General features: G+C 43.2%; 1 protein-coding gene and 1 pseudogene across 7 annotated transcripts in view; both read right to left on the reverse strand.

Moving 5' to 3' along the window:
- Positions 1 to 9,222: 9,222 nt before the first annotated feature.
- KCNIP2 (potassium voltage-gated channel interacting protein 2) overlaps positions 9,223 to 27,745 on the reverse strand; it is a 184,709-nt gene continuing 166,186 nt past the window's right edge. For 3 of the 7 annotated variants that reach the window (XM_060241819.1, XM_060241816.1, XM_060241817.1), the window contains exons 2-8: positions 24,821 to 24,945; positions 20,656 to 20,725; positions 20,232 to 20,302; positions 14,592 to 14,699; positions 14,349 to 14,480; positions 13,824 to 13,886; positions 9,223 to 10,838 (exon numbers count right to left, since the gene is read on the reverse strand). In XM_060241819.1, the coding sequence (XP_060097802.1) occupies positions 10,791 to 10,838; positions 13,824 to 13,886; positions 14,349 to 14,480; positions 14,592 to 14,699; positions 20,232 to 20,302; positions 20,656 to 20,725; positions 24,821 to 24,945 (617 nt within the window). In that variant the 3' untranslated portion in view covers positions 9,223 to 10,790. The remainder of the gene's footprint in view (positions 10,839 to 13,823; positions 13,887 to 14,348; positions 14,481 to 14,591; positions 14,700 to 20,231; positions 20,303 to 20,655; positions 20,726 to 24,820; positions 24,946 to 27,745) is intronic. The other 4 variants (XM_060241821.1, XM_060241818.1, XM_060241814.1 and 1 more) reach the window with 3 other exon arrangements.
- LOC132574529 (U6 spliceosomal RNA) lies at positions 23,668 to 23,782 on the reverse strand (annotated as a pseudogene).

The raw sequence follows: 27,745 nt of genomic DNA on the forward strand, positions 1-27,745 counted from the left end.
GCTCCCTGTGGAGATCCAGGCCCTACCTGAATTTCTGCCATTTTGTAGGGCCTGCAAGACGGAGTTATTCAGCTGGGCCTATGGTTGAGGCAGCGGACGTCCTACTATTCCATCATTTGGCCTCCCTTGTGGTGACATCATACTTTATTACAGTGCTATCCTATTGTTATTACCATTGTTTAAGGTGGGCCTACAACTCGTTATTGATATACTGTGCCCTGTCCACCGGTGGTGCGTTTTATTTATTGTTTTTACTGTTAATTTTAATTTGGAGTTTTAACTTTGATATGTAGGTTTTTATTGTTATTTTTATATGTTGTGATCTGCCTTGAGCCCGTTTACGGGAAAAGGCGAAATATAAGCCTACTAAATAAATAAATAAAATTATAGCCATTGGGCGAGCATAATGAGCAGGGGATCTTGCACTGGCGATGAGTTCCAGATCACGACTTTCCCTACTGTCCTGAATGTTTGTGAACACCTTGTCTTCATAGAAAGTTAACAAGTCTCATAATATATGTGGGTTAAAATGTCTGAACAGATTCTTGTTTTATGGATGATGGTTTACAACTATTGGTTTTGAAAATACTTCCTCTGGGCAACGTGGAGAACCAAAGTGCAATTTAATGGGTAAGTAGAGGAGCCAGAGCAGAATTAGGAACGTTATGGACCAAGCCTGGGTGATCTGCAATTTTACTAGATTGTTCAGGTCCCAATACAAAGCATGATTTCACTAATAATGGTAAGAAAACACTGGTTAGTTGGCAGCCCTGAATGGGAAAGGCTGCCATGTCTCAATTAAATAGTTATTGCTCATTTGTATTTGAATACCAAATATGTAAGGATTGTATTACCAGGCCAAAATAACAATTTAGAACTAGGCTTAGTAACATTTTAATACCTCTGTGAGCACTGTGAAATATAAAAATTAAGAAGAAACTTTCATCAGTTACCTTGTCTCCACATCCTGAAAAACACCCTGTTAAATTTCTCTTGTCAGGTTGCTATCAAAGGCACTGGAGCAAGGTAAGTAAAAATAAAAGACAACTTTGTTTTTAGCAATATATTTCGCACTGGCTACACCATTCATGAAAGATGGTTCCTATTCTTGGTAAATACAGGGCTCTGTAAAGTTCAGTAACTTTATTATCTGTTTTTTCTCTTAAGTTGTGACACTCTGCAGTACAAGGATTGAAGCTCCGGACCACTGACAGTTCAGCTTTCTGCTTAGTTCTCAGTATGTATGTCAGCATGGGTTTCTGCAGGTGCCAACCTGCAAATGGTCAAAATCAACCACTGTCCACACATGTGCTTTTTCCATTGTGGCTTTCTCCTTATGGAATGGCCTGTCTAAGGAAGTCAGGAAAACTTCCACTCCCCTTCCACAAACTATGCAAAGCTGAATTATTCAAGAGGGTTTTTCTGCACGGGTAAGGGGGTTGCACTGTAGAAAATGGTTCACAAACTTACTTGTTTAAATGATTAGAGTGTGGTCTTTACTGCTATGTACAGCTTACTGAAAGTAGGGTTCCTATTAAGTTCTTTGTGCACCACTTAAGGAGTAATGTTTATACTTAAAATACGTTGGTTCCAGGCTTCAAAAATCCTAGCGCACTAGGTATTGGATATCCCATTTTGTTAATTGTACTGACTCGCTATGTGCAATCTGCCGTGACTCCTTGTGAGAAAAGCAGTCTATAAGTAATGTAAATAAATAAATGAGTGAAGAAGATGCAATGGAATCTCAATGGTGTTGCTTTTCTATTTTTGGTCACCAGAGGGCACTGTGTTTATAGATTACAATTCTGTGCCACAAATGTGCCCTTTGTACCTTTGCATCCTTTACAACAGGAATGGCCAACGATAGCTCTCTAGATGTTTTTTGCCTACAACTTCCATCAGCCCCAGCCATTGGCCATGCTGACTGGGGTTGATGGGAGTTGTAGGCAAAAAACATATGGAGAGCTTCTGTTGGGCACCCCTGCTTTACAAGCATCCTTTACAACATCCTTTTTACCTTCTGACAGGAATAAAGGGACACCGAGATCTCCATCTCTGCTCATGTCTGATGAAAGGAGCTTTGAGTCTTGTAAGCTTATACCCTGAAACTTGTAATGGTCTCTAAGGTGGTATTTTAGGACTTGAATGTGTTTTACATCAGATCAGCATGGCTGCCCTCTAGGGCAGGGGTGGCCATACTTGCTTAATGTAAGAGCCACATAGAATAAATGTCAGATGTCTGAGAGCAGCAAGACATGAACATCAGATGTTTGGGAGAGAGAGGAAGGAAGGAAGAAAAATAGATGGGGAGGAAGAGGTGGAAAGAAAGCATTAAATGCATTATCCAAGCCTCTGGCTAGCTTGGTTTGGCAAAGTGTTTTAAAGAGACAAATGCCTTCTCCAAGCTGGCCAATGGGGTAGTGGGAGTTTGAGAGCCATACAATATGTGTGAAAGAGCCACATGTAACTCCCCAGCTGCAGTTTGGCCATGCCTGCTCTAGGGATAAATGTGCCCTTGGAGGATCAAGAGTACAAAAGTAGAAGAAAAGGGAAAGGTAATATAGCTAAGATTCCCCCACTTTCAAATCCAAATGGTACTGCTGAGTCCCAAGAAAGTACGGCAGGGCAATTAAGCTATGATTTTCAAGCATGATTACTATACAGGCTCTTTAATGTTAAATATATCACCCCTATGCTCACACAATTTCTATGGTTTAACTTGCATTTCCTGTGGATTTAGTTTTGGGGGAAATAATACATACGGAATGAATTTCTCTGTTGGTTTATAAAACATCAGGGGGGATCAACTAATGGACAGGTGCTGGGAACCTAGTATGGTCTGGTATCTACAGCTGGGCAATTCAAGAAGGAAGTAAGAGAATGACTGGAGCTAAATGGCTTTTGCACCTAAGCAGAGGTAGTGATAAGTGTTCTTGCAGCCTTATTCTAAGCAGACTTGCACCCTTTATAGCCCAGTGGCTTCAGTGCACTTAGAAAGATTTAACTCTGTTTAAGATTATGCTGTTAATGGGCAAGAAATAAAGAACTGGAGACTGCTCTGAAAGCAAGCCATGTGAGGGATATATGTTCACAGGACTTTGGTGTAGATGACAGGGGAAAGAATGGTTGCGTAGCTTGTTCCTTTAATTAGTTCTGTTTCTTTGTCTTTATACACACAACTATATACAGATCACTGCAATTTACATCCACTTTGACTTGTAGGCCAACTTTGTAACATTTCATTACATAACCTCTGTTTAACAGCCTTTAGGACTGTTTCCTGCTAGGCTATCAAAGGAAGGCCACGGGACTAGATACAGAACTGAGCTATGATGATGGTGGTCCAATTTAGGATTCTGAAGCCTCACAATCCTTTTCTCTCAGCTTGTTTGTGAATAAGATATTTATTCACTTTTTTCTTAGTAAGGACTCACAGTGGGTTACATCACTCTCCTCTCCATTTTATCCTCACAACAACCTGTGGGGGAGGTTAGGCTGAGAGTGTGTGACTGATCCACAAATTAGGCAAATGCAAACCAATCTTCAGAAGAAGCATTGTGCACTAGCATATATCTCAGTAATAGGAAATATACAATAAGCCTGTGTAACTGAAAAGAGATTACCTGAGATACTGCTTTGATGTTTTAGTACTGTTGTCCTTTTCAGAGGCAGGTTGTGAGAACCATAGTAGAAGAGTGATTGGTAGTTCCATCATCATTCATAGTTTGGTAAATAACAGGGTTTTCTTCCCCTCCAGGCACAAAATGCTTCATAGAATTGTGGAATCATAGATATGGAAGGGACCTTCAGGGTCAGTCCAACCTCCTGCACAATGCAGGAAATTACAAGTACATCCCCCTGCCCTCCTTCTCATGATATGCCTAAATTCACAGAATCAGCATTGCTGTCAGATGGCCATCTATCCTCTGCTTAAAAATCTCCAAAGAAGGAGAGCCCACCACCTCTCAAAGAAGCTTGCTCTGTCAGGAAGTTCATTATGTTTTGTTGAAAACTCTTTTGATTGAATTTCAGCCTGTTACCTGTTGATTCTGGTCTGGTCATATCACTTCTCAGTTGTCTCCTCTACAAGCTAAACTACCCAGCTTCCTCAACCTTTCCTCATAGGAATTGGTCTCCAGACCCATAACTATCTTTGTTGCCCTCCTCTGGACACATTCCAGCTTGTCTGTATCCTTAAATTGTGGTGCCCAAAACTGAACACAATATTCTATGTGAGGTCTAACCAAAGCAGAATAAAGTGAAACCATCAATTTGTGTGACCTGGACACTATATTTCTGTTGATACAGCCCAACGTCACATAAGAACATAAAAGAAGCCATGTTGGATCAGGCCTATGGTCCATCCAGTCAAACACCAGTGTTACAGTGTCCCAAAAAAAGTACCATCAGGAGGTCCATCAGTGGGGTCAGGACATTAGAAGCACTCCCACTGTTGTCCCCCCCCCAGCACCAAGAATACAGAATATCACTACCCAGACACAGAGTTCTATCAATACCCTGTGGCTAATAGCCACTGATGGACTTTTGCTCCATATGTTTATCCAACCCCCTCTTGAAGCTGTCACATTTGCCTTTTTAGCTACTGCATCATACTGCTTTATGTTCAGTGTATGGTCCACTAAGACCACTAGATCCTTTTTGCACATACCACTGCAAAGACAAGTCTTCCCCATCCTATAATTATGCATTGGATTTTTCCTACTGAAATGCAGAACTTAACATTCATGCTCTTCAAATTCATTTTATTTGTTTTAGCCCAGTTTTCCAACCTGTCAAGATCATCCTATATCCTCACTGTCTTCTAATCTACTGTATTTGCTACCCCTCCCAATTTAGTATCATCTGCAAATATAATAAATACTCCTCTATTCCTTCATTCAAATCATTTAGAAAAATGTTGAGCAAAACAGGTCCCAGGACAGATCCTTGAGGTATTCCACTTGTCCCTCCTTTCCAAGAAGATGAGGAATCATTAACAAGCAGTCTTTGGGTGCAATCTGTCAATGAGTTACAGATCATTCGAACAGTATTAGGATCCAAACCACATTTTACCAACTTAACAAGAGTATTATGAAGAACCTTATCAAAAGCCTTACTGAAATTAAGGTAAACTATTTCTACAGCATTCCCCTGATCCAGAAAGTTAATAACTTCGTTAGAAAAGGAGATCAGGTTAGTCAGGCATGTTTTGTTCTTGAAAAACCCATGCTGGCTCTTAGTAATCACAGTCCTTTCTAAATGCTCAACGACTGACTGATGATTTATTCTAAAACTTTTCCAAGTATAGCTGTCAAACTGACAGGTCTGCAGTTACCTGGATCCTCCTTTTCCCCCTTCTTGAAGATGGGGACAACATTTGTCCACCTCCAGTCTTCCAGCACCTCACCTATTCTCCATGAAGTCTCAAAAATAATGGCCAGAGGCTCAGAAATTGCATTCACAAGTACTTTTAGTACCCTTGGATGCAGTTCATCTGGCCTTGAGGACTTTGTTTCAGTTTATTTATTTATTACGTTCAACTTATATCCCGCCCTCTCCGCAAGCAGACTCAGGGTGTTGATGCTGATCCTAGGCTGCAACTCCCTTCCCTCATCATGTGTTCTGTTTTTGCACCTTTTCCCTTGCAAGAGATGACTGAGAAAAAGTAGGAATTGATCAGTTCTGCCCTCTCTTCATCACCTGTTACAATTTCACTTTTCTGTCCCTGCAACAGGCCTACCATGTCCCTGCTCTTTTTCTTACTTCTTGCAGTTGTGGAACTAAATGGGAAAGATAGTTGGTCTAGAGAATTATAATGTGATACACGTGATTAGGAGAGGCTGATGCCGCACTTTATAAACTTTAAACATCATTGCAAGGTTTACTTGCTACCACAGCCAGTTGCTTCCTCTCTGTTGTGGACTCAAGACCTTTCATGGGTGGTTCAGTTTGTGTGGAATCCATAGAGGTGAACAAGCCGCACTGTGCAAGATGGACTTCAAATCCTATTTGCTTTGAAGAGTCTGAAGGTCTCCTGCTAGTATCCAAGAATGGACAAAGCAGAAGTTCCCATGTTACCGTGGAGATTGTGGTTATGAAGATGTGGCCCCCATTAGTTTTAACACTGACATTGAGAGGAAATGGGAGATTACTGCTGCTTATCTGAATGCAGCGCCAACTTTTCACCACAGGAGGAACACAGGAAAACAAACAGCTGAGGCCACAATATTAGTGCATAGCCATTGTGGTTGCATTTTATTGTCATATTTGATCTTTGTTATTATACAAAATATACAGAGTTGAAAATGCGAAGCCAGTAGCAGTGCCTGATGTGCCCCACTAGTGTGGTTAGACTGGGCTGCCTGATCCCCAGCCTAGTGACTGTAGTGAGAACACAAGTAGAAAGATGCATCTGGTGTATGGGTGTGGAAGGGAGCAGCAGACAGCATCAGGCACCTCTAGTTCCCCAGCTGAAGACAATCCCATCCAGATAGGGACTGCCCTCAGATTAACAGAAGCAATGAACAACATGGAAACAGATTGAAACCAAAGAACAATCTGTGAGGAGGTAAGAGATGAGTTGGGATAATAGCTTTGCAGAGCTGAGACATGATCTCAATAGAACCATCATGACAGGAGGGAGAATCTAATGCCAAATAGAAAGATTGTACCCTCCTACTTTATGTTCACTGGTTTAGGATAACCTAATTCTGTACTCATCATCACTAGTGCAGATTGGAAATCCCAATTTATCCGTAAACATGCTAAAATGAGGGTGGGGTGGGGAAACCCACTGTTATATCAGTTTAGCCAGCCTCATTGTAAATGTGACAGTTTGCTTAAAGGGTGTGAGGGGGGCAAATCTGCATTAGGAGTGATCAGAAGCCCTTGAGGTGTATGGTTTGGACTGGTAGGAGACCTCATTATGTATGATGGAGTAATTTTGGGGGTGTTGCTCTTCTGTTTCTAGCTGTCCAGCATTGTTTCTGGTGGACCTAAGGCTGACTCAGACCCAAGGCACAGGGGAAAGAAGAAATGACTATTTCAGGGGAGTTATCCATATAGATGCACAGTTTGTCTTCAGAGAGAGGGCAGGATATAAGATAAATAAATAAATAAATAATGGATCTCAGGTGGCAGAGCTGGGACAAAAACTGCCTGTGAATTTGGAAATGATAGACCAGGAATCCATTAAACTCACGACTGCCTAACTAAATTTAAAACAGCTTTTTGTGTCAGGCCCATTAACACTACCTCTCAACTTGTTAAGTGAAACTTTGAGACTAGGCTTTTCTAGAAAATGCAGGAGAGGCTAGCTTCTAAGTTCTGTTCTGCCTGCTATCTACTGCTTACTAGTTCTGTTTACAGTACTTCCCATCCAGTCTTGCTGCTACTTTGTCTACTTAGCTTGGAGCAGGAATGCCATGGAATTTGTTCCCCTATTCCAGAAGATGACCTTGGATTCTTAGTAATGGAGGGGTGTATCACCCTCAGAACCTTATGTGAGAGCTAGCTACTTGCCAAAGGAAACCAGCTTGTACAAACACCAGTACCCCTCTCACAAATGGGCAGCTAATCAGTTGCACTTGCTGTCAGGCCTGCACCTCAGCGCCAGCTGATAGGGACAGTTTCAGTGCTGTGGCAGTGCATGCACAAAGCTTGAAACTCACTCCACAGAGAGTTTACTTAAACGTTGGCTATAAAATGTGAAACATTCTGCCGCATACATTATCTCTGCAAAAGTCATTTTGGGGGGTGGCTGATGGCAGTATGCAAACTTTCTGTAAAGTGGGAGTGATCCACTTCATACTTTATGGCCACTGAGTAAGCTGTTTCAAATGACTTAAAAAGGCAACAGTAGCATGCAGATTTGCCCTGATTATCATGAAATGCACACTTCATTGAGTAGTTCTTACACCAGAAGCTGCCTCATGTGTGGCTACAGATTATAAGGGCAACTCTGAAGTATTCTGAGTAGCCATTGGAGAGAGTCTTGAAGTCGGAGTAATACCACCCACACCCTGGTGTGCTTTGGTCATATGTCTGAGGGGATGAGAAGCATTGGTGGTGACCAGACTTGAGACTGATACAATCTGGACAAGGTGACCCTGAGGAGGATGAATGGCAAAGATGCAAGGTGTGGAAGGTAAGGGAATTTTACTTATAGAAACTGACCTGTATAGCCAAAAAAAGGCAGGATAAGGATTTTTTAATAAATAAATATATTAATTAATATTGATTAATAAATGAGGTTGATGACAGGGAACTGCAACGGGCCAGGAAAGTGTTAGATTGGGAATTGTTTCACCTCATAAAGATTGGTCTGGAAAAGATTGGTCTGAAGATTAAAATGGATGTTGTGAGCGGCAATGATCATTCAGTGACCTGGGTAGGGTAGCGCAGGTTAAGATAAAGGGGCTTGACAAATGCAGTGAAGACTAGAGCCATGAGACTGGAATTGGGTAGTGTAGCTATTTCAAATGAATTAAATTTATTTGTAGCAATAGAACTACCCTAGCCTTGCCTTAAGGCTTAGGGCTTCTCTGATCTTTAAAGCACAAGTCCAGACTATATAAAGAAGGATTCTTAGGTATGAATTAGGAGGATTAGGAAGAGGTGGTGGCAGTCTCGGGAAGGAAGAGCCGCACATGGGCTCCAGTGCACATGGAAGTCTGTTTGCATAGCTAGTAGTAACTCCTGAGTCAGCCAGTTCCTCTTTCAGCCTCACGCCTGTCTCTCATTCACTGCTAAAGGAATCCCTCCTGAATTACACACCTTTTTGGTTGAAAACACTTCATACAGGGACCCTGCTCCAGTGGGGCCTGAAGCATCCTTTAAATGACCATCTGCTTTCTCGGAGTTGTGACTCAGTGTGAGGGTGAAACTGAAGAATCAAAGGTGGTGGTTAGGATGTAGAAACAATAGTGCTGAGTGGGGCTCATGACTAGTAGAATATTAGTAGGATGAAGTTATGCTCAGCAGGGGCAGTTAGTCAGGCTAGGAGCGTTAACATTTGCTTCTGTTGTTTAAATATTGCTACCAGTCATGATTCCTTAACTTCCAGTTATTTCAGTATTCCTCACTTTTCTATATTAGCAATCTCATGTGACGGGATTTCTGCATCATCTTTGATTCTTCCAAATGTTTTGCAGACCTCAGAGTGGTCATCCTGCTCCCTACCCCTTCCCCATTCATATTCCAATTGCCCGTTCCACTGATAGAAGTGACTGCTTTTGCGATGGCCTTTCTGTGATCCTCTGAAACAGTGTGGCTATTATATTATGTGCAATCCCTAGCATTCTTTTGGAGGACCTTAATGCAACTCTGACATTGCTGGCTGCTTAAGATAGGCACCCAAAGGGCTGAAGAGTTTCTCACCATGAGGATGGCAGGAGGAAAGCAGCAGCAGCATAGATAAGGAACTTCCCAACAGAAACCATTAGGCTTCTCAGCAAAGATGAGAGATATGTGGCCGTGGCAGAGATTCCCCCATGGCCTTTCTTTATCTGTCACTCATATGTGCTCCCTTTTGCTCCTACTATGCTCTACAATCACATTGTCTAAGAGCTTTGTGAAACTCATGTTTTCATTCAGTCAATCCACCTAACTCCAGACAAGCCGCACAGCAGAACTCTGCTGTTTTCTAGAGCCTGATGCCTGTGTCTCCTCATGAAGTTGGCACAGTATCAACCACAATTCTTGACCAATCTCCAAGTCTCACCAAGGAAGATCTGATCTCCTAGCACCTGTTTTCTCTATTGTGTCTAGTTACTGAAGGTGCTTCATAAATAATAAATTTTGGGGGGGACAAGGAGATCCTGTCCAGTTGGGAATAAAAGTGAGGCCACACAGAAACAGCTTTAGGTTGTATTCTGGATTAAATGTTTCCAGTGAGATTTCATTTATCTCCCTCATCACTGTAGTTTATATTAGAAGGGAAAGATGTCTTGCAGGGAAAACCACCAACTTTGTTATTGGGCTATGTGCTCCCCTAGCAGGAAGCTCAATACAAATTCCTCTCTTCCTGATTGCAGAATGAAACCTAGAAGTTCAGCAACACCTGCCTCTCTTTGGCATCCCTGCTCTGCTGAGCATGCAGATGGAAAAACTACAAGGCAGAAACCCACCTACCACCATCTTCTTCCTTACTGCAGTTCCACTTCAAAGTTGCTAAGCATTAAACTGAGCTTAGTGCAGGGACTGCAAGGTGTCTTGACACCAGGAGATGTCTTCCCCTGGAGTAAGCCTTAGGGCATTAGCGCATGTGCAGTGGGAGTCAAGGTGCAGATTGGATGGAGTCCTCTCCTTATAGGGAGTCTGTAGGATTGCAGATACACCAAAGCATTCATGAGTCCTTGGTGATCAGTGTTTGCATTGCTATCTCATAGTGTTAAACCCATGTGGAATCCCAGTAAGGGCCCAGGCAGGTTGCTGATTTGGAAGGCCCTTGAGGGCGAGCACATGACTTTGTGACAGGAGAGTGCTGTTTCCTGGGGGTGGTGCTTAAGGTTTTTTCCCCAGTGCACAGGGAAAATACTTGTAGATGCCAAGCCACTCTTCTTGTTTCATGCCCAGCACAATCCAGCTGAAGCCTCCCACCTGGACTGTAGGGTCTTCTCTTTAGTTATGTCTTGAATAATGAGGATTTGTCTCCATAAAGTTACCCAGTCCAACATGGACAACAGCTGGGGGCTGCTTTGCCCAGACAGGCAAAAGAAGAGTGCCTCAGGAATAGACCAAAAAGAGAAGCCCTGGGTCCTTGTGAATGTTTGGGCTCCAAAACTGGACAGCTAGATCACATTGTCAAAGAGCTTCATGGAACTCATGATGTTTTCATCCTGGAAGGAAGAAGATAGCAAATCAGAGTCTTGTGTGTATGGGGAAATGAGAAAGAAGGGTTGGACTTGATTGAAGAGGATGCTTCAGAGTGTCTTTCAAGCATGAGAGCAGAAAAGACTGATATTCATGGAGAGTGACCAGTGTTTGAGGGGATATGGGGGCTGGGAACACCTAGGCATGGTTTTCTTAGCCAGGAGGGAAAAGATGAGATCTCTCTAATATACTAGCAGCACCTCTCTTTTCCAGAACTCAAGACACAGACTGGCTAAAATATTTTTACACATGTAGAAAGGGAACTGAAAAAGAGCTTTTCTTTTTGTGAGTGTGTGTGTGAGAGACTGTGTGACCATGCAAAGGACAGCATCCTCTTTAAGCACACACCAATTTGAATCTCCCAACAGGGAGGGGAGATAAGATGCTCAAGTATTGTAACCTATAGCTTAAGTTAGCAACCTTTCTCTGTTTCATTGCTTGTATTAGCCTGCGCCATAGTTCTGTAGTCTGTATTTTATCTAGAATTTGCCAGTAGAATAAAGCCTGTATTTAACAGATAAGTATTTGATCATCTTGATTCTTGCCCAGGGGTCATTTTATAGAAAAAGAGGTGCCAACACATTTGCATATGCCACACACCCCTGACATCACTGGAAGGTGTACTAAATTATATCAGTTCAGCATCTACCTTAAAATTTTTCTTGAATTATAATTGTAATAATAAAGCCTTACTTCCATCATACTTTTAAAATTACTTTCTCCTATAGTGGGCACAGTGGCATGATGAAAATTCTATCTGTCTGCTTTATATGTTTTGGTTATTTTTGTGGGAGAATGTCAATTCTTAGAGTTTAGCAAAAATTCTCACAGGGGGTTTGAAAAGTGGACCCCAGAAACTAGTAATTGGGGGGAAGGGGAGAGAAAGAAAGCACCTTAAAATTTAGAGGTTCTAGAGCTCTGCTCCTGTGAGTTCCTGCCCAAAATGAGGCCTGTTCCTACCTATGTACCTCACTGTGTCATTTTACATTCCTGCTGGCATCAAACTGGTGAGGAGCAAAGATCAGGAGGTGGCAGTGGCCTATTGAAAGTTTCTGAGCAGGGCCAGGCCTTGCTTGCTTGAGAGCTGTTTGCCTGAGCCACTGAGGGCAGCCTGTCAGATGCTGCAGCAGAAGCACTACAGACTCCTCACTCACAAGCTGTATCTTATACAATAAGAATCTACCAAAATACACAACCCCTATTTTATGCTTATAATTAAAACAGGAGTTGCCTGAATCTAGAACCAATAGGATGATAGCCAATCTTTCTGTACTGATTGGAATTGGAGGGGTGGGGCTTTTTATATAGCAAGACATCCTGTTGGGTGCTTTCTCATGTTATTTTCTGAAAGAAGCAGGGGTAGAATTCTAGAAGGAGCTCCTTTGCATATTAGGCCACACCCCCTAGATGTAGCCAATCCTCCAAGAGCTTACAAAAAAAGAGCCTTGTGAGCTCTTGGAGGATTGGATACATCAGGGGTATGTGGCCTAATATGCAAAGGAGCTCCTGCTAGAATTCCACCCCTAGAAAGAAGTAAGATGTGAGTTCTAATGGCAGGGAAGGAGAGTACAGCATCTAGCTATTTATTTACTTCATGTATAGTCCACATTTTGCCTCATTTGGGATCCAAAGCATCTTGCATTTTTCTCATCTCTTCCCTTTTATATGCACAACAATCCTGTGAGGCAGGTTAGGCTGGAAGTATGTGATTGGCCCAAGGTCACCTAGCAAGCTTCCATGGTGGAATGGCTCTAAATATTTCTAAAACATTGTTTACAAAATATCAAACATTTGGGGAGGAGGGTATTGTCTTGCTGGTGTTGCTACCTTTTTAATTTTAGTTTTTAAAAAGGATGAGTAGCATAGCAAGGAATGATAATTGCTAATGGATTAAAAAAAAAACCCAGAATAGAGCAATATCCTTGCAAGAAATTCTGTATTGCCAAATGATGTTTTGACCTCACACAACCCCTGAGCACTAACTGTGCATTTGTTGCATAAAAACTATCATTTGGAAAAGCACCCAGATACCACTTATGATGCAGCCAGAAGGACTAGTTCCCTTCCCTGAGTATATCCCATCTCTACCTGCTAAGCAGCAGGGTAAGGCAAGGTAAGGCCAACCAGCCCACATTTCTAAAGGCCAAGATGAGTCTTCAGGGCTTAGGTAGACAGAGAGGTAGGAAGGATCAAGTCAGCAAAGCTGGAATTTATAGAAACTCTGGGAATTAAACATTTTTTTGGGAAACTGCAAAAGGGGATCTTTTGGATACTGATCCCCAACATATTTGAGTCTGTGGGAACCTTTGGGATTCTGACACAGTGGTTGGTACTACCACAAAATGGCTAAATGAGAGGTGGAGCCAATCAAAATTTGTCATGGAATAAGGCTGCATAACTCCGACAGTAGAAGCTCTCTAAAAGGATGCATTTTAAAACCTTGTGCTGTGGTGGCTGGCAACTGCTGGCAAAGCAACATTTAAAAAAAAAAATCTGTACAGGCAGATTTCCAATGGCCAGTTGGAGCTCTGCTGGGCAAAAGCCCCATCTACTTTCTAAAGTAGATGGCATGTGCCAGGAAAGATGTCAGCAGGTGCCAAGGCATCCATGGATGCCACATCACAGACCACCGCTTCAAAGGATGACAAGTGCAAGGTTCTGTATGCAATTTTATTGGTACTGTTTTATGAATGTTGTCATCTGCTCTGAGCCCTGTTGTACAGGGGAGGGCAGGCTATATATCCAGTCAATCAAATTATCCAATCTTATCCAATAAACAGATTTTTCTCCAAAACAATAAAAAGTATCCTTCCTTTCTCACTTTGCCTCCTTTAAGCATCTTTGGCCTCACTAAGCATAACTTCTAGAATCTTGATTAAGGCTAAATATGCCTTTTGTTACCCAACCAAAAAGGGCTACAAGTGGTTATTCCAAGAACAATTATATTTTACCTTCTGGCAGGACTCAATGAATTCCTCGATGGTCACAACACCATCTTTGTTCCTGTCCATTTTCTGAAATGTGAACACAAGGACATAGAAATTGAAGGAAGGGGGCATAAGTGGTTCCTGGGAGGAGACAATACCCTCAGGCACAGAGAAGCCAGTCACAGCACCCCCTGTCAACAAGCACATCTCTAGCCTTGGGAGAGAGCCAATCAACAACCTTCATGTGCTTCTCAAAGACACTGTTGTCAGAAAAAGCCTTTTCCCCATAATTACAAGCATCCAAGGGGCTGGTGTCTTAAATACAATCAAGACTACAAATATAAGTATATGATCTGGAGAGGATGAAGCCTAGAATGAAAGGTGCAAGAGTGGAAAGAATAGTGCCTGGGAGAAGGCTAGGGCTCTGGTAAAGACTTATAAGGAGGAGACTCAAATATGAAGCCAAAAATAACTTGCACTAGATGCTCCAGGGGGGGTGGGGTGGGGTGGGGTGAGCAGATTTCTATGACAGCAGTAAACAACACTAACTGGTAAATGTCCTGATTCTAGCTTCACCTGGAAGAAATTTTCCACATGCTCCTGTGGTGCCTCTTCTCGCATGGCCGGATATGTGTATTTGCCCATCATGTCATAAATGGATTTCATTATGTCCAACATTTCCTGTGTCAGAGAACAGAAAAAGAATGAAAAACAATTAAAAAATCATAAATCTCTTGCAGGCTAAGGGAGATTTCAGCATCTTTCAGATATCACCAGCTGCTTTTTAGTTACCTCTTTGGTAATGCAGCCATCTTTGTTCAGGTCATAGAGGTTGAACGCCCAGTTAAGCCGATCATCTATAGTGCCACGTAGAATAATGGACAAGCCAGACACAAAATCCTAGAAAATAAGGGAGAAAATGGGGGTGAAGAAGTCATTATGCACTGCAGCTGCAGGCTCAATAGCAACAAACTGCCAGATCCCATTCCCAGTTACTAGGGGACATAATTATTCACCATTCAACAGTTTAATATTCTTACAGGGTTTTTTTTTCTGATGCTTCTTTCATTTGTTCCTTTGTGAATCCTATGAGAGCAGAAGTTCCTATTTAACAGCAATATCCATGGAACATCAAGAGCACATGGTAAAGTGTGCTCTATAATCATTCCACATCTGTGAAACTCCTTTCTTTTCCTGGAGGTACATTGGGGATCTAGTTTGAAACATTTTGGACATAGTGGATGTGGCAGGGAGGCTCCTGACAGCCCAAGGTTGCAAAATAAAGGAGTAAGAAGAGGAACCAGGGTAATCTCAGATGAAAGCTTACTAGGGAGAGGCTCGCCTTCATCATCAAGAGAACCTTAAGAGTTAACCCAGGCTTTGGAGCAATCCAACTCAGCAGCCAGGACACCACTTAGAATGAGGATGGAAAGGATTCTCAGGAGTGAGGAGTCTAAATCCAGAGGCAGAGGCAGCTAATAAATAGGGTTGCCAGCTCTGGGTTAAGAAATTCCTGGAGATTTGAGGATGGAGTCTAGGGAGTACAGGGCTTTGGGAGGGGAGAGCCCTCAGCAGGGTACAATGCCATACAGTCCACCCTCCAACATTGCCGTTTTCTCCAGGAGAGCTGATTTCTGTTTTCTGGAGATCAGTTGTAATTCCAGGAGTTCTCCAGGCCCCACATGGTGGTTGGCAGCCCTACTAATGAAAGAGGCATGCAGAGAGGCAGCAGGGGTGGCTGGGGAGCATGCTGCAGAAAGAAAGCTGAACAGTCTGGTATGTGTTGGCTGATTCTTGCTTTAAACAGAGTTGGACTGAAAGAGTGCTACAGCTACACCTAGTAGCTTCTGTCTGGCTACTGCAAAAAAAAAAAAGGTGAGAGCATGAACTACCAGCCACCCCTAAGCCGCCTATGTTCCACCTCTTCCAGTGATGGAGATTGTCATGATCCTAGGCCTAGTGAGGCCTACAGGCTCCAAAGAAGCCTGTATTAGAGTACATTTCCCAGGATCCCTTCTGTCTCTCTGATTCGGTGGGCAGCAGTTTTGGAAGGAAAACTTGCCCAGTGGAGACCAGAGGGGTGGGACCTGGAAGGAAAGAATTAAAAGGCCAAGCTAGAAAGGGGGGAGTGTTCTCTCTGTAAAGGCTGGGCTGGAAGAAGGTTGTAGTCATGAGAGCTCCCTCATCCAAAAAGTGGTTAGTCAGTTGGAATTAGAGGAAGGGAACATATAATTTGTTGCGTCAGGACTTTTTATGTTTCTTTATACCACCCTTACCATGTTCACTACTGCACTAAAAGTTACAACCCACTTGTTTGTTCTTGAGCACTTACACTAAATTGATTGTTGTTATACTGCCTGGGTTTGCACACCTCTTGCTGAGAAGGAAGACGAAGGCCCTCCCAGCAGACCCTTACCAGAGTGGTGGCTAGGCTTGCCAATCCCTAGGGGGTTCACCCACTTTCCCAGGCTCCTTCCCGCTCTCAGTCAGTTGGCCAGTGGGGGGAAGCCCTGCCCCTACAGCCACCATGTCCCTTTCCACCTCTGGAAAGGCTTCCTCTTGGGATGGTGTGTCTGTGTCTTTAAGGCTGAATGGGAGCAGGGGGAAAACAACATGGCTGTTCCCAGTGGCTGTGAAAACAGCCCAGCCCCTCCGTTGGTTGTACAATCTTTTCAGAGGTCGTTTGCATAGGAAAGGTAAACTTGAACCTTTGGTTGCTCTGTGTTACTTTGAAGAAGTTGGAAGTTCAGCAATGTCTGCTGGGCACTTCAATATTTCCTATGGAGATTGATAGGGGCTGTTTTTCTAGGTAGATGCACCAAATTTTCAGCATAGCATCTATTGACTCCTCAAAATGCTTTCCAAGATTCAAAAATATTGGACCAGGGGATCCAATTCTATGAGCCCCGAAAGAAGGTGCCCCTATGCTTCATTATTTCTAATGTAGGGAAGGCATTTAAAAGGTGTGTGGTTCCTTTAAATGTGACGGCCAGAACTCCCTTCAGAGTTCAATTGTGCTTGTCACAACTTTACTTATGGCTCCACCCCCAATGTCTCCTGGCTCCACCCCCAAAATCCCCAGATATTTCTTGAATTGGACTTGGCAACCCTAGTGGTGGCAACCAGTAGAAGGCCCTCCCTGGTCTCCTGCTGAGGAACCTGATAGACATCGGGGCTATGGAGCTGGTTAGAGAGCTGTGGGCCACAGCCTTGTAGGTGCAGTGTCATCTGCACATCCAAGAATAGGCTGTCTTGCTGCAGCAGCAGCAGCAACCCTGAAGAGGCTGTTAAAGATATGAACATAAGAAGCTGCCTAATACTGAATCAGACCCTTTGTCCATCAAAGTCAGTATTGTCTACTCAGACTGGCACCAGCTCTCCAGGGTCTCAAGCTGAGGTTTTTCATGCCTACTTGCCTGGACCCTTTTTTTTTAGTTGGATGCTGGGGATTGAACCTGGAACCTTCTGCTTACCAAGCAGATGCTCTGCCACTGAGCCACCATTCCTCCCAAATGCAGCAGGAAGGACCCCAAGGCTATGATCACACACACTAAATAATGCACTTTCAATCCACTTTCAGTGCACTTTTCAAGTGGATTTTATGTGTGTGATTGCAACCCAACAGTGGTGGGAACAAGCTCAACCGCTCAGGCAAGCAGCCCCAGTGGCAGCAGAGACAATACATACTGGTGCTCTCCCAGGGGGAGACCTACAGCCAGTTGGCCCAGCAGGTGAGAACCCCTGGCAAATACTGTATTCTTGTATCAGCAAGATGGGGTCCAACAACAATCCTGAAGCCTACCCAAAACACCTTTGAACAAGTAGCTAGTGCTGGGATAAGGCACAATGCACTATGTTCCTGACACTGCCTCACCGTGCCTCTTGCCACCTAAGACGTAGCTGACAAAGGTAAAGTAAAATCTGTGATTCTCAGTAGTCTCACAATCTCAGAAGAAGTGTATCAGAGGCAGCGAAAAGAATTCCTGTTCAGTGACTGAATGCACCCCCATCCCTTGGGTAACAAGACAAAACTAATTGTATGTGCTGGATTAAGCTGGCCATATGGTCAGTGGATCAGATCATGGAGCATATAACGCTAGAGCACTATATTCCTCTGTATATAGCTGCAGCAAAAAACTGGCTGCTGTGCCATGATCCAAAGATGCTAGAGTAGGCAATCATGTTGATAGAGATGACTGCAGCCAAAGTCTGAGCACCACTGAGTGAGAACTCAGGGTAAGAGGTGATGGAGGTGAGACAAAGAGGGCCATGGAGCAGAAAGAACACCCAAACTACCAGAAGGTGATGCCCCATGATGCTGTAAAAGTGGCTGACTGACACTCCCCCGGGGCTTCCACTCATAGTAGGTAACAGTGCATGTGGGGGTGACACTGAAGCACAGAGCTGAAGCATTGCTTTTTATGCCTGTGGCCAAAGAAGGCATATCAAGTGGGAATGCTGCCACATGAATTGTTCCTTGGCTGAAGCTTGGTTGGCCACACAGGTAGGCAGTCCAGTAGTGAGGGATGTTTTCTAGGCTGCAATGGATGGAAGGGTGGTCCAGGCCATAATAGACAAATCCTGTTGCAATATTGAAGGGGGAAGGACAACATAGGGTGGAATTGACTTCAGTACATCCACAGAGATGTGAAAACTTACCCTGCCCACTGGGTCACCCTTACAGTACAGAGACAGCAGTTGCAAATGCAGGTGGCTGTTCTACCATAGCTGAATCTAGAAGCTTGTGCAGCACTACTGTGCCTCAAGTCCAGAGCGCCAGAAGACTTAGGCTAGTGGTTCTAAATGGGGCAAGTTGGTGCTCATGCCAATCACAACAACCTCCTTTGAAAGGATAGGCATTGACCCAGTAGGCTCACAAGAACAATCAGCAGGGGAGGGCACGCCCATATTTTAGTGATATTTTGGAGGCTGTGTTCCACCTTATTATTCCTGACCAAGGGCCTAACCTTGCAGGTCAAGTTTTCCAAGAAATGCAGGAAATGTTGCAGATTACACCCATTCAAGTCTTAGTGTACCATGCCCAGACCAACAGACAAGTAGAATGATTCAGAGGGATTGTTGAGTGCATGCTCTGGAATTAGTACAAGAACCCCACCCATAGCACCGGTGGTTGGGCCTGCTTGTGTCTGTAGTCTGTGAAGCCCCCTTGACTGGAATAGTTTGCTGTCATATATATTGATGATGTTATGATTTTTAGCTAAGCACTTTTTGGAGCAAGCACTTACAATACCGGCAAGCTGTACTCAAGCAGCTATAGGAGGTGGAACTCACAGCCAGTCCAACAAATTGTTGTGTAACTCATGCAAGTATGAAATATTTTGGGTTCCTTGTGGGGGCAGGAAAGGTACACCCCCATAAAGTACATGCCCTGATTGTCTGGAAGCTGTCAAGTACAAAAAAGAGGGTTCAGAAGTTCCTGGGGTTGGCAATATAATACTGTAGGTTCATTTCTTACTCTGCTACTGTATCCTGACCCCTAACTGAGCTGATCCAAAAGGGTCAACCAAACAAGGTAGCATGGACCCCAGCAGCACTTGCTGCTCTATCACAAGACCTAGTGTTGCAGATCCTGGATTCCACCCAACCATTATACTAGAAACTGATGCTTTGAGTGGAATTGGGGATGGTAATATCACAAGGACTAGGGGACAAAGCACACCCTGTCCTATTTCTGAGCCTTAAACTTAGCAAATGGAAATGGTGGTACACAGTGGTTGAGAGGGAAACCCTGGCTGTAGAGGCCCTCTGACATTATCAGTGGGGTGCCCCTTTTACATTAATCTGATTGCACTCCGCTGCAATACCCGAAACATTCGGAAGAGACAACCCCCCAACTGACCAAGTGGTATTTAGCCCTGAAGCTTTATTCCTTCATGGCAGTACACAATGCAGGGTGGATGCATCTGAATGCTGACTTTTTCTCCTGAAATGTAGAAGACCAGATAGGATTGGGGGAACCCTCCAGATCCCTTCTAGAGAGGGGAACAGTCTGTAGCAGGGAGGCTCCTGATGGGCTGATGTGGGAGAAGGGGTTAGAAGGAAACAGCTGCAACCCTGTATTTAAGCTCACTGGTGGGAGGGGTACCTTTTATCAGCAAGAGAGCCTAAAGAGGCTCCCAAGCAGATAGAACCTAACTGACAGCTGGGAGACCAGTTAGAACAATGCTGGCAAGGGGTGATGGGGAAGAGGAGCTTCACTGTCTGGGGGAGATTATCACAGGAGGGGGATCTCAGCCTGGGAGCAGAGACAGCAAATAAAAGAGACAAATTTGTATGGGAAATTTGGCACTTCAGTCAATTGTCTGTAAGTGTGCTGCATATGTGTCTGCATTCTATGTTCAGTCCTGATGATTCTGCAGCTCTAGACTCTGTACCCCAGAAAACATTTCAATTAATTTTTTAAAATCTTACCTCAAAACTGACAGAGCCATCATGGTCAGTGTCAAATGCGTTGAAAAGAAAAGTTGCATATGTACTGGAATCTGAAGAGAGGGGCATGAAATCAAGTGGTTAGGAAGCACTAGACAGTGCACCTTTTACCAAATGACTAGAAAGCAGGAAGGGATTCAGCAAAATAAACCTACAGCTGAGCTTTTGCAGTGGCTGCTTTTAGGTGCCATGAATCAGAATGCCCCAGTCACACTACATTGCACAGTTATTTTGGGCAACAAAGGGAACTCAGCGTAGTGACGGGAAACTACCAAATGGTGCAGGAAGACTGTGCCAACTCCCTCCAAGTTATAGCCTACATTGTTTCTAGCAGCACTCAAACCATTGCCCTTGCCTGGTTTCCCATCCTCACCAAACCAGATGTATAGATGGGATTAGCACTCACCTCCTTGTGGGAAGAACTGTGAGTAGATCTGCTTGAAGCTGTCTTCATTAACAATGCCACTAGGACACTCCTGTCAAATGGAAAAGTGCAAATAAGTTCACCTTAGAATACCCATTGGTTGAACCAATATGGTATGTAGTCAAGGAGAGTTCTGATGTGCCTTGTACTCCTGGTGCCCATTATAGACATTCTGACAAGTCTGTCTGGTGCTGAATCACCTTTCTTTTTTGCTGACTCATACTTGGTGCAGTAAATATGAGCAGCTGAAAACAGCTGCCTTATCTTTGAAAGAATTCAAGTTCTACCTGTGTTATTGGTGTGATTCTATGTATACCCAACTCTTTTTTATCTCTGAATAATTGTTGTGAGGATCCAAGATTTTGAATAAACAGATGAAAGACTGCAAACAATTTGGGAGTTTTCTGAAGAAGAGCAGTTTCAAACAGACTCAAGCTCCCTCTCTATCATAATTGGTTATCAGCTGAATGTTATATTTATTATGTGGTTTGCAGGGCTTTCTTTGTAGAAAAAGCCCAGTAGGAACTCATTTGCATATTAGGCCACACCCCCTGACATCACCATTGTTACACATAAGGGTTTTTGTGGAAAAAGCTCAACAGGACCTCATTTGTATATTAAGCCCCGGCGCCAAACCAGCCAGAACTGCATTCCTGCTCAAAAAAAGCCCTGGTGGTTTGTCATTTTGATGTGTATTGCTATTTTTGCATAATTAAGGAAAAAACAACCACTGTGATATATGGCTTATACTTATACAAATAACCACTAAGAATATACTATAAAATTTCAAACATGTATTGGTACATTTTTGTAAATATTCAGACAGATATTCTATCAATTTAGTACATTTCCTACAGAAATGCCAAGTACTTATGAACTATAATGATTGCACATACTGTAGTAATAACAAAACAAAGGAGACGCAGTCCAACTAAGATACTTCCAAAACAAACAAAGCTGTGACAAAGGGGATGCAGTCCAAAAACTTATCTAAAGTCCAATCCCACACACAGTGGGAATTAAGATGCTTCCAAAACAAATGAAATACAGTTTGATAAGTATGTGCTGTCATTATAGTCCATAAGTAATTGGTGTCATTTATGTAGAAAATGTACAAAATTGATAGAATACCTGTTTGTATATTGAAAGAGAGTTAATAATGACAGAATATATAGAGCTTTGCCTGCATTTAATTCAAAAATATTATCAGTGAAACTTCAAGTTTTTAAGTCAATCTGGTACTTAACCCCGCAAAAATTGGCTCATATCTCTAATTCAGTAAGCCCCTTTTGTTGGAAGAAATGTGGAAAGCTTGGAGATTATTTACATGGCTGGCTTTCCTGCTCTTATATTCAATCCTTCTGGGAACAAGTTCTTAAGCAAATGCAAGCCATAACTGGTATTGAAATTCTACCTAATCCAGACCATTACTTCCTCAATGGTTGGAAAACTGATTCCTGCCTTTCATTTAGATCTGAAATTCTTCTGTATGCAGCAAAATCAACTTTAGTTTTATGCTGAAAACATAAAACAACCTCAGACTTATCACTATGGCATAAAAAGCTGTGGGACCTTTATATTATGGGCAAACTCACTGACAACTTAATGTATTTTACCTCTCAAGCATTCTCATCTAATCTGAGGTAATTTGGTTTCCCATAATGGAAAATTTATCAAAATATGATATTCCTGATATAATTGATACACTAAATATTTGGTAATCTCAACAATTGTTGATTTCCTCTGTCTTAGGATAGAATTTTAGAAACAAAGATTGTGGCAAATATGCTTCAACTAATGGAAGTAGGCTTGCAGCTTACAGATACACACCTGAACAACACCTCTGAACAGCATACTCAAGACTGCTACAGCGCATACATAGTCTCCAGATTTTGAAACAGTAATTCAGAGTAAGTGGTGTCAGTTATCAAAGACTGTTATATAAACAAAATATTGCAAGAATGCTAATGTTTTAAGCATATTTTAATTTTGTTTAAAAAAATATTTGAACATATGAAGCTGCCTTATACTGAATCAGACCCTTGGTCCATCAAAGTCAGTATTGTCTTCTCAGACTGGCAGCGGCTCTCCAGGGTCTCAAGCTGAGGTTTTTCACACCTATTTGCCTGGACCCTTTTTTGGAGATGCCAGGGATTGAACCTGGGACCTTCTGCTTCCCAAGCAGATGCTCTACCACTGAGCCACCGTCCCTCCCCTAATTTAGTGTTTGTCTGTGCTCTTTATAAAGTTTACATCTCTGCTATCTGGCATTGCATTTTATGACACATATGGCCCAGCAGGGCTTTTTTGGTAGAAAAAGCCCAACAGGAACTTATTTGCATATTAGGCCACACCCACTGATGTCACCATTGTTTCACATAAGGCTTTTTTGTAGAAAAAGTCCAACAGGAATTACTTTGCATATTAGGCCACACCCCTGATGCCAAGCCAGCCAGAACTGCGTTCCTGTGTGTTCCTGCCCAAAAAACACCCTGTGGCCCAGCCTGACAAGGTCTCATTTATGTCAGATCCGGCCCTCATAACAAATGAATTCAACACCCACGGCTGGCACATCCATTAGGCAGCTGCCTGGAGTACAACCCGGGGGAGAGGGTGCCAGTTTCAACCCTCCCTTCCACCCACCCTCGCCCCTGGCACAGGAAATGTATGAGCTCGGTCAGTGGTGGCATGTTTTGCACAGTGCACCCTGCTGCTGACTGCCATAGCTCCACCTCCCACGCTGCCTCTGTGCTTGAAGCACAGAGGCAGTGCAGGAGGCAGAGCTATGGCAGTCAGCGGGGGGGGGGGGCACTGTGTAGATTGCACTGCTGCTGCTGAGCTCACCCTCACTGGGGGAGAGGGTTGGGGGAGGAGGAGTGCACCAGGCAGGGGCAGAGAGAGGTGCCATGCTTGGGGCCCTGGCCTTGTGCCGGCACTCTAGCTTGGTGCTGTCAACACCCCTGATCTATGATTTAAATCACCACTGTATTTTTGAATGATTTCTTATTTATCAGTGTTTTGTTATTGTGTGTCATCCTTGTGCAGGGGCCATGCTAATCTTCTCTGTATTGTTTCAATTTTAGTATATGTGTGACCAAAGTGAGCACAATGTTTTGTTATTATAATTTTGGCATTATGACACCGTATTGTACTGTTTCAACTTATACTCTACATTTTATGAATACTCAGTAAATTGTTAAACCAAAAATAATTTTTAAAAAAGAATTCCTGTTTGAATGTTTACAAAAATGTACCAATACATGTTGGAAAATGTATAGTATATTCTGAGTGGCTATTTGCATATACAGAAGCCATATTAAAGCAGTTGTCTTTTCCTTCGTTGTTCACATACTGTGATCCCATTTTGTTGCATTTTATTATTGTCAGCCTGTCAAAAGCCTTCTCAGCATCTAAAAACAGGCTCAGGGGAAGCTTTAGTCCCTGTGCTGAGCACCTGCATGGTGAGGAAAGTCTTATATTGGTGCTACGAGATAACCATCTGAGGAGGAATTGGGTGGTTTAAAGGCATACAGTACTGCTCCATCAGCAAATACTGAACAAACAAATCCAGTGCCATAGGAAATGGTATTTCCCAAAATTGGGACGGTGGGCTTGGGTGGTGTGTGGCAGTGGTCTCTGGAGACATAGCAGTGTCAGGCTACCCAGGTGAGCAACATGGTACTTGGTCTTTGATCCCAAGGAAAGGGAGGAGCTTCCAGGACTTCGCCTAAGATTACCTTGTTTGCAGCACCTCTCCTTGGTCACATGAGGGCCAGCACAGTAGTAACATAGGTAATCAGCAAGTTACCAAAGGGGAAAGGTGTACAAAAATGCAAGGTGTAGATTTATAAGAGTAGATTGTAGATTTTATTGTGATGTATTGACCATAGGTCTTAACTTTGTTACAGTACTAATACCATTTAACAAAATTCACAATGCTACAGTATTATAAAGATGATACATATCAGGACCCATAAACATAAAAAAGTTAAAACATAGATTTATAAAGGACCTCTGTAACACTGGGAAAAACAACCAGCATACTTTCTCTTTTCCCCCACCACCCCAAAAGCCTAGAGATTAAAAAAAAGGATATGAAGCTCCATAGGTTTATATGTATTCCAGCTGGATTTTCCCCCAAACTCACATTTTTGAAGCCCCTGTACAAGACCTGCAGTTCCTTGCGGGTGAATTTGGTTTGCTCCTGCAGTTGGTCCAGGCCCTCGGGCCGGTGACAAACGGTGGAAAGTTCAAATTCATCCTCTACACTGTCTGCAAGAAGAGGAAATGCCTCAGAAATACGGCACATACAAACCCTACCCCCTACTCCACTTTCATCCCCCAGCTTCATCACTTTCCTCTCTAAGAGAAATTTGCTTCTATCTCTGCACTGGCAGAAGTCAACTTTTCCTATTCAGCTAAAACTTGAGTGGAATTTGCTCAATGTTTTCCCTAATACAAGCACACATAGTTTATATGTGCACACAATTATGCTTCTTATCAATCTATTGGGGTCACAATATAATTGCAACCAGAGAGCTAATGCCTTACTAGTCTCCTTTTGTTCTACAGGAGATCTAGACCCCTGGCGTAATCAGTCAAAGCCCCTGCTTTTGGAATGTCTGTTGACCTCACGCTGTACGATAGATAGAGAGAGAGAGAATATGGTATTGTGTGTATAATAGCCAGGAGATTTTTAGATTGTATGGCAGCCACAAGTTCTAGTTCTTAATGTTGTACAGTTTTAGGGGCTGAGAGAGCTCTGAAAGAGCTGTGAATAGCCCAAAGTCACCCAGCTGGCTTCACTTAGAGGAGTGGGGAAACAAACCCAGTTTTTCAGATAAGAGTCCACCACTCTTAATCACTACACCAAAATGGCTCTCTCCTCATGTTGTACAGGATAAAAGAGAAGAAAAGCATTTTTGATTGGGTTAGAATAGAAACAGAAGACCAGAGCTAGTTTATAATAAGGATCTGGGACAGAAATTAATCCAAATGGGAAGCAAATGCCCAATGTTATATGCTCCCCACTTCCCCCAGGCAGCACAATCACCATTCCCTCCATAAATTCCTAACTGCTTCAGTTTTATTAAGTTTGGTATTAGCAGAAAATTGACTCTTAGCGTCCATATTCAAACTGCTACCCGCTTTCCAAAGGCAAGGGAAAGAGATTTCTAGTAATCAAGAAACATTCAGCCCATTAGTTGCTAAATAGGGCAGGGGGGGGATCCTATAGTAATAGGTTCATTTACAATAATCAAGACAGTCAATTGCCACCATCAGAGAATAAGCAACCAAGGCAGAGGCAGTTCTTGTTGGAACTACAGACACACTCTTCCCCATCAGTGAGAGGAAATGAACTACAGACATTAAAAATCTGAATCTCTGTGGAATATAAACCCTCTCATAGGAACCCTTCGATGACTTTGATTAGACAGATCTTGAAAGGCAGGAGGGCAGGAAGTCTTGCATCAGTTCTTAGTTCTCATGGGCCTATCTTACATGTCCAGGGAAATGCTGATTGCCACTTTGGGGTCAATCAGAAATTTTTCTCCAGGCCAGTTTGGTTAGGGATCCTGGAGGTTTTTTGCCATTTCTGGAGCAGGGGTCACAGGGTGTGTCGGGGGAGGGGGGTATTTGTGAATTTCCTGCATGATGCAGGGGGTTGGACTAAGTGACTCTGAAAGTCCCTTCCAACTCCATGATTCTATGTTTCTATGACTGAGTGTCCCAGATCAGACAGCAAGCCTTTCCCTGTCTCCAATGTCCTTTAGTGGAATCCAACCCATGGCACATCTGGCAGCAGGACCATGCCTGCCAAGTGCAATAGGGTCAAATCCCTCTCTGCAGCTCAGCTGGCCAATGGGGGCCATGCCCTCTGAGCTCAACTGTGGTCCAATGTGCCCAAAAGATGAAGCATAAGTTGGAAGGACATCTTACCAGCATAAATTGTTAGGGCAAAACTCCAGCTGAAGAAATGCAGGAGGAACCTTGAGGGCTGACTGGCTTGTGGGGCATGCAAAGGCTGTGAACACTTATTTAAACCCTTGAAGCCACAGGTCCAGGAGGAGGTGACTGGGACTGCTCCCTTCCCAATGTTGGCAGAGAGAGCGGGCTGGAGGGAAAGCCAAGGGAGCGCCTTGACAAGAGGAGAAGGACCAAGGTAAGCTCAACCCCCTTTCTTCCACATCTGAGGCCTGGGGGAGCTGAAGGCCAAGCTCTTCCTTTCAGCTGTAGCACAGAAGGAGGCTCCAGCTATTGAATCACGCCCCAGCCCCAGAGCTCCTCCAGTCTGGGCTAAGCTGCATTTTGTCAGCTGGCCTTTTGTGCAGCAGGGAATGCAGGTCCACCCAAGACAAAATTGCCCAGCACTTCCGACCTAGGTCCTAGAATCCATGGAAGGCCAGGCTGCACTAATGAGCAATACACCAACCCCCTGTCAAAATCCAATGGCATACCTCCACTTCTGGTCAACACATCCCTCTTTTTGCTTTTACTTATGTCTCTGTCCCATGTTATAGCAGAAGGTGGATCACCTACCCCAAACTGAGTGCCTTTGAAATCAAATCAGAAAAATGAGAGGGGTCACTCTGCACGGGAAGTTAGCTTCCTGCACTTTGTATTAACTGACTGCCTAGTTTAAGAATCCTTGCATATATTCAAATGTGGTCTGTGTGAGGAGCCAACTCTCTGATTTTTCTCCTATGATATATTGATGAGATACCAAACAGACAGGTTGTATACTCTATACTCAAAATAAAACATCTGTACCAAGAAAAGCTAAATTTGGAGTGGTTTCTTGTCTTTATTATCAGCTGTTTTTTTTAAACTACTCAACATACTTAAATTTAGCATTTTGCCAGTAGGGGGAGGCACAACAATCTATCCAGGGCACCAAAGTGGTTGTCCTGAGAATGGAAAACTTATTTAGCAACTTCTCTATTTTCACTAGGCACTGCCCATTCAACTTTCAAACATACATTTCAAGCATATCAGATGAAATGAGTCTAATTCACAACAGCTACATTGGAATGAATGTTGTTGGTCTTTAAGGTACCACTAGATTCCTGTT

Source organism: Heteronotia binoei, chromosome 6 (assembly GCF_032191835.1).
Source record: "Heteronotia binoei isolate CCM8104 ecotype False Entrance Well chromosome 6, APGP_CSIRO_Hbin_v1, whole genome shotgun sequence".
NCBI classification, from domain to species: Eukaryota; Metazoa; Chordata; class Lepidosauria; order Squamata; family Gekkonidae; genus Heteronotia; species Heteronotia binoei.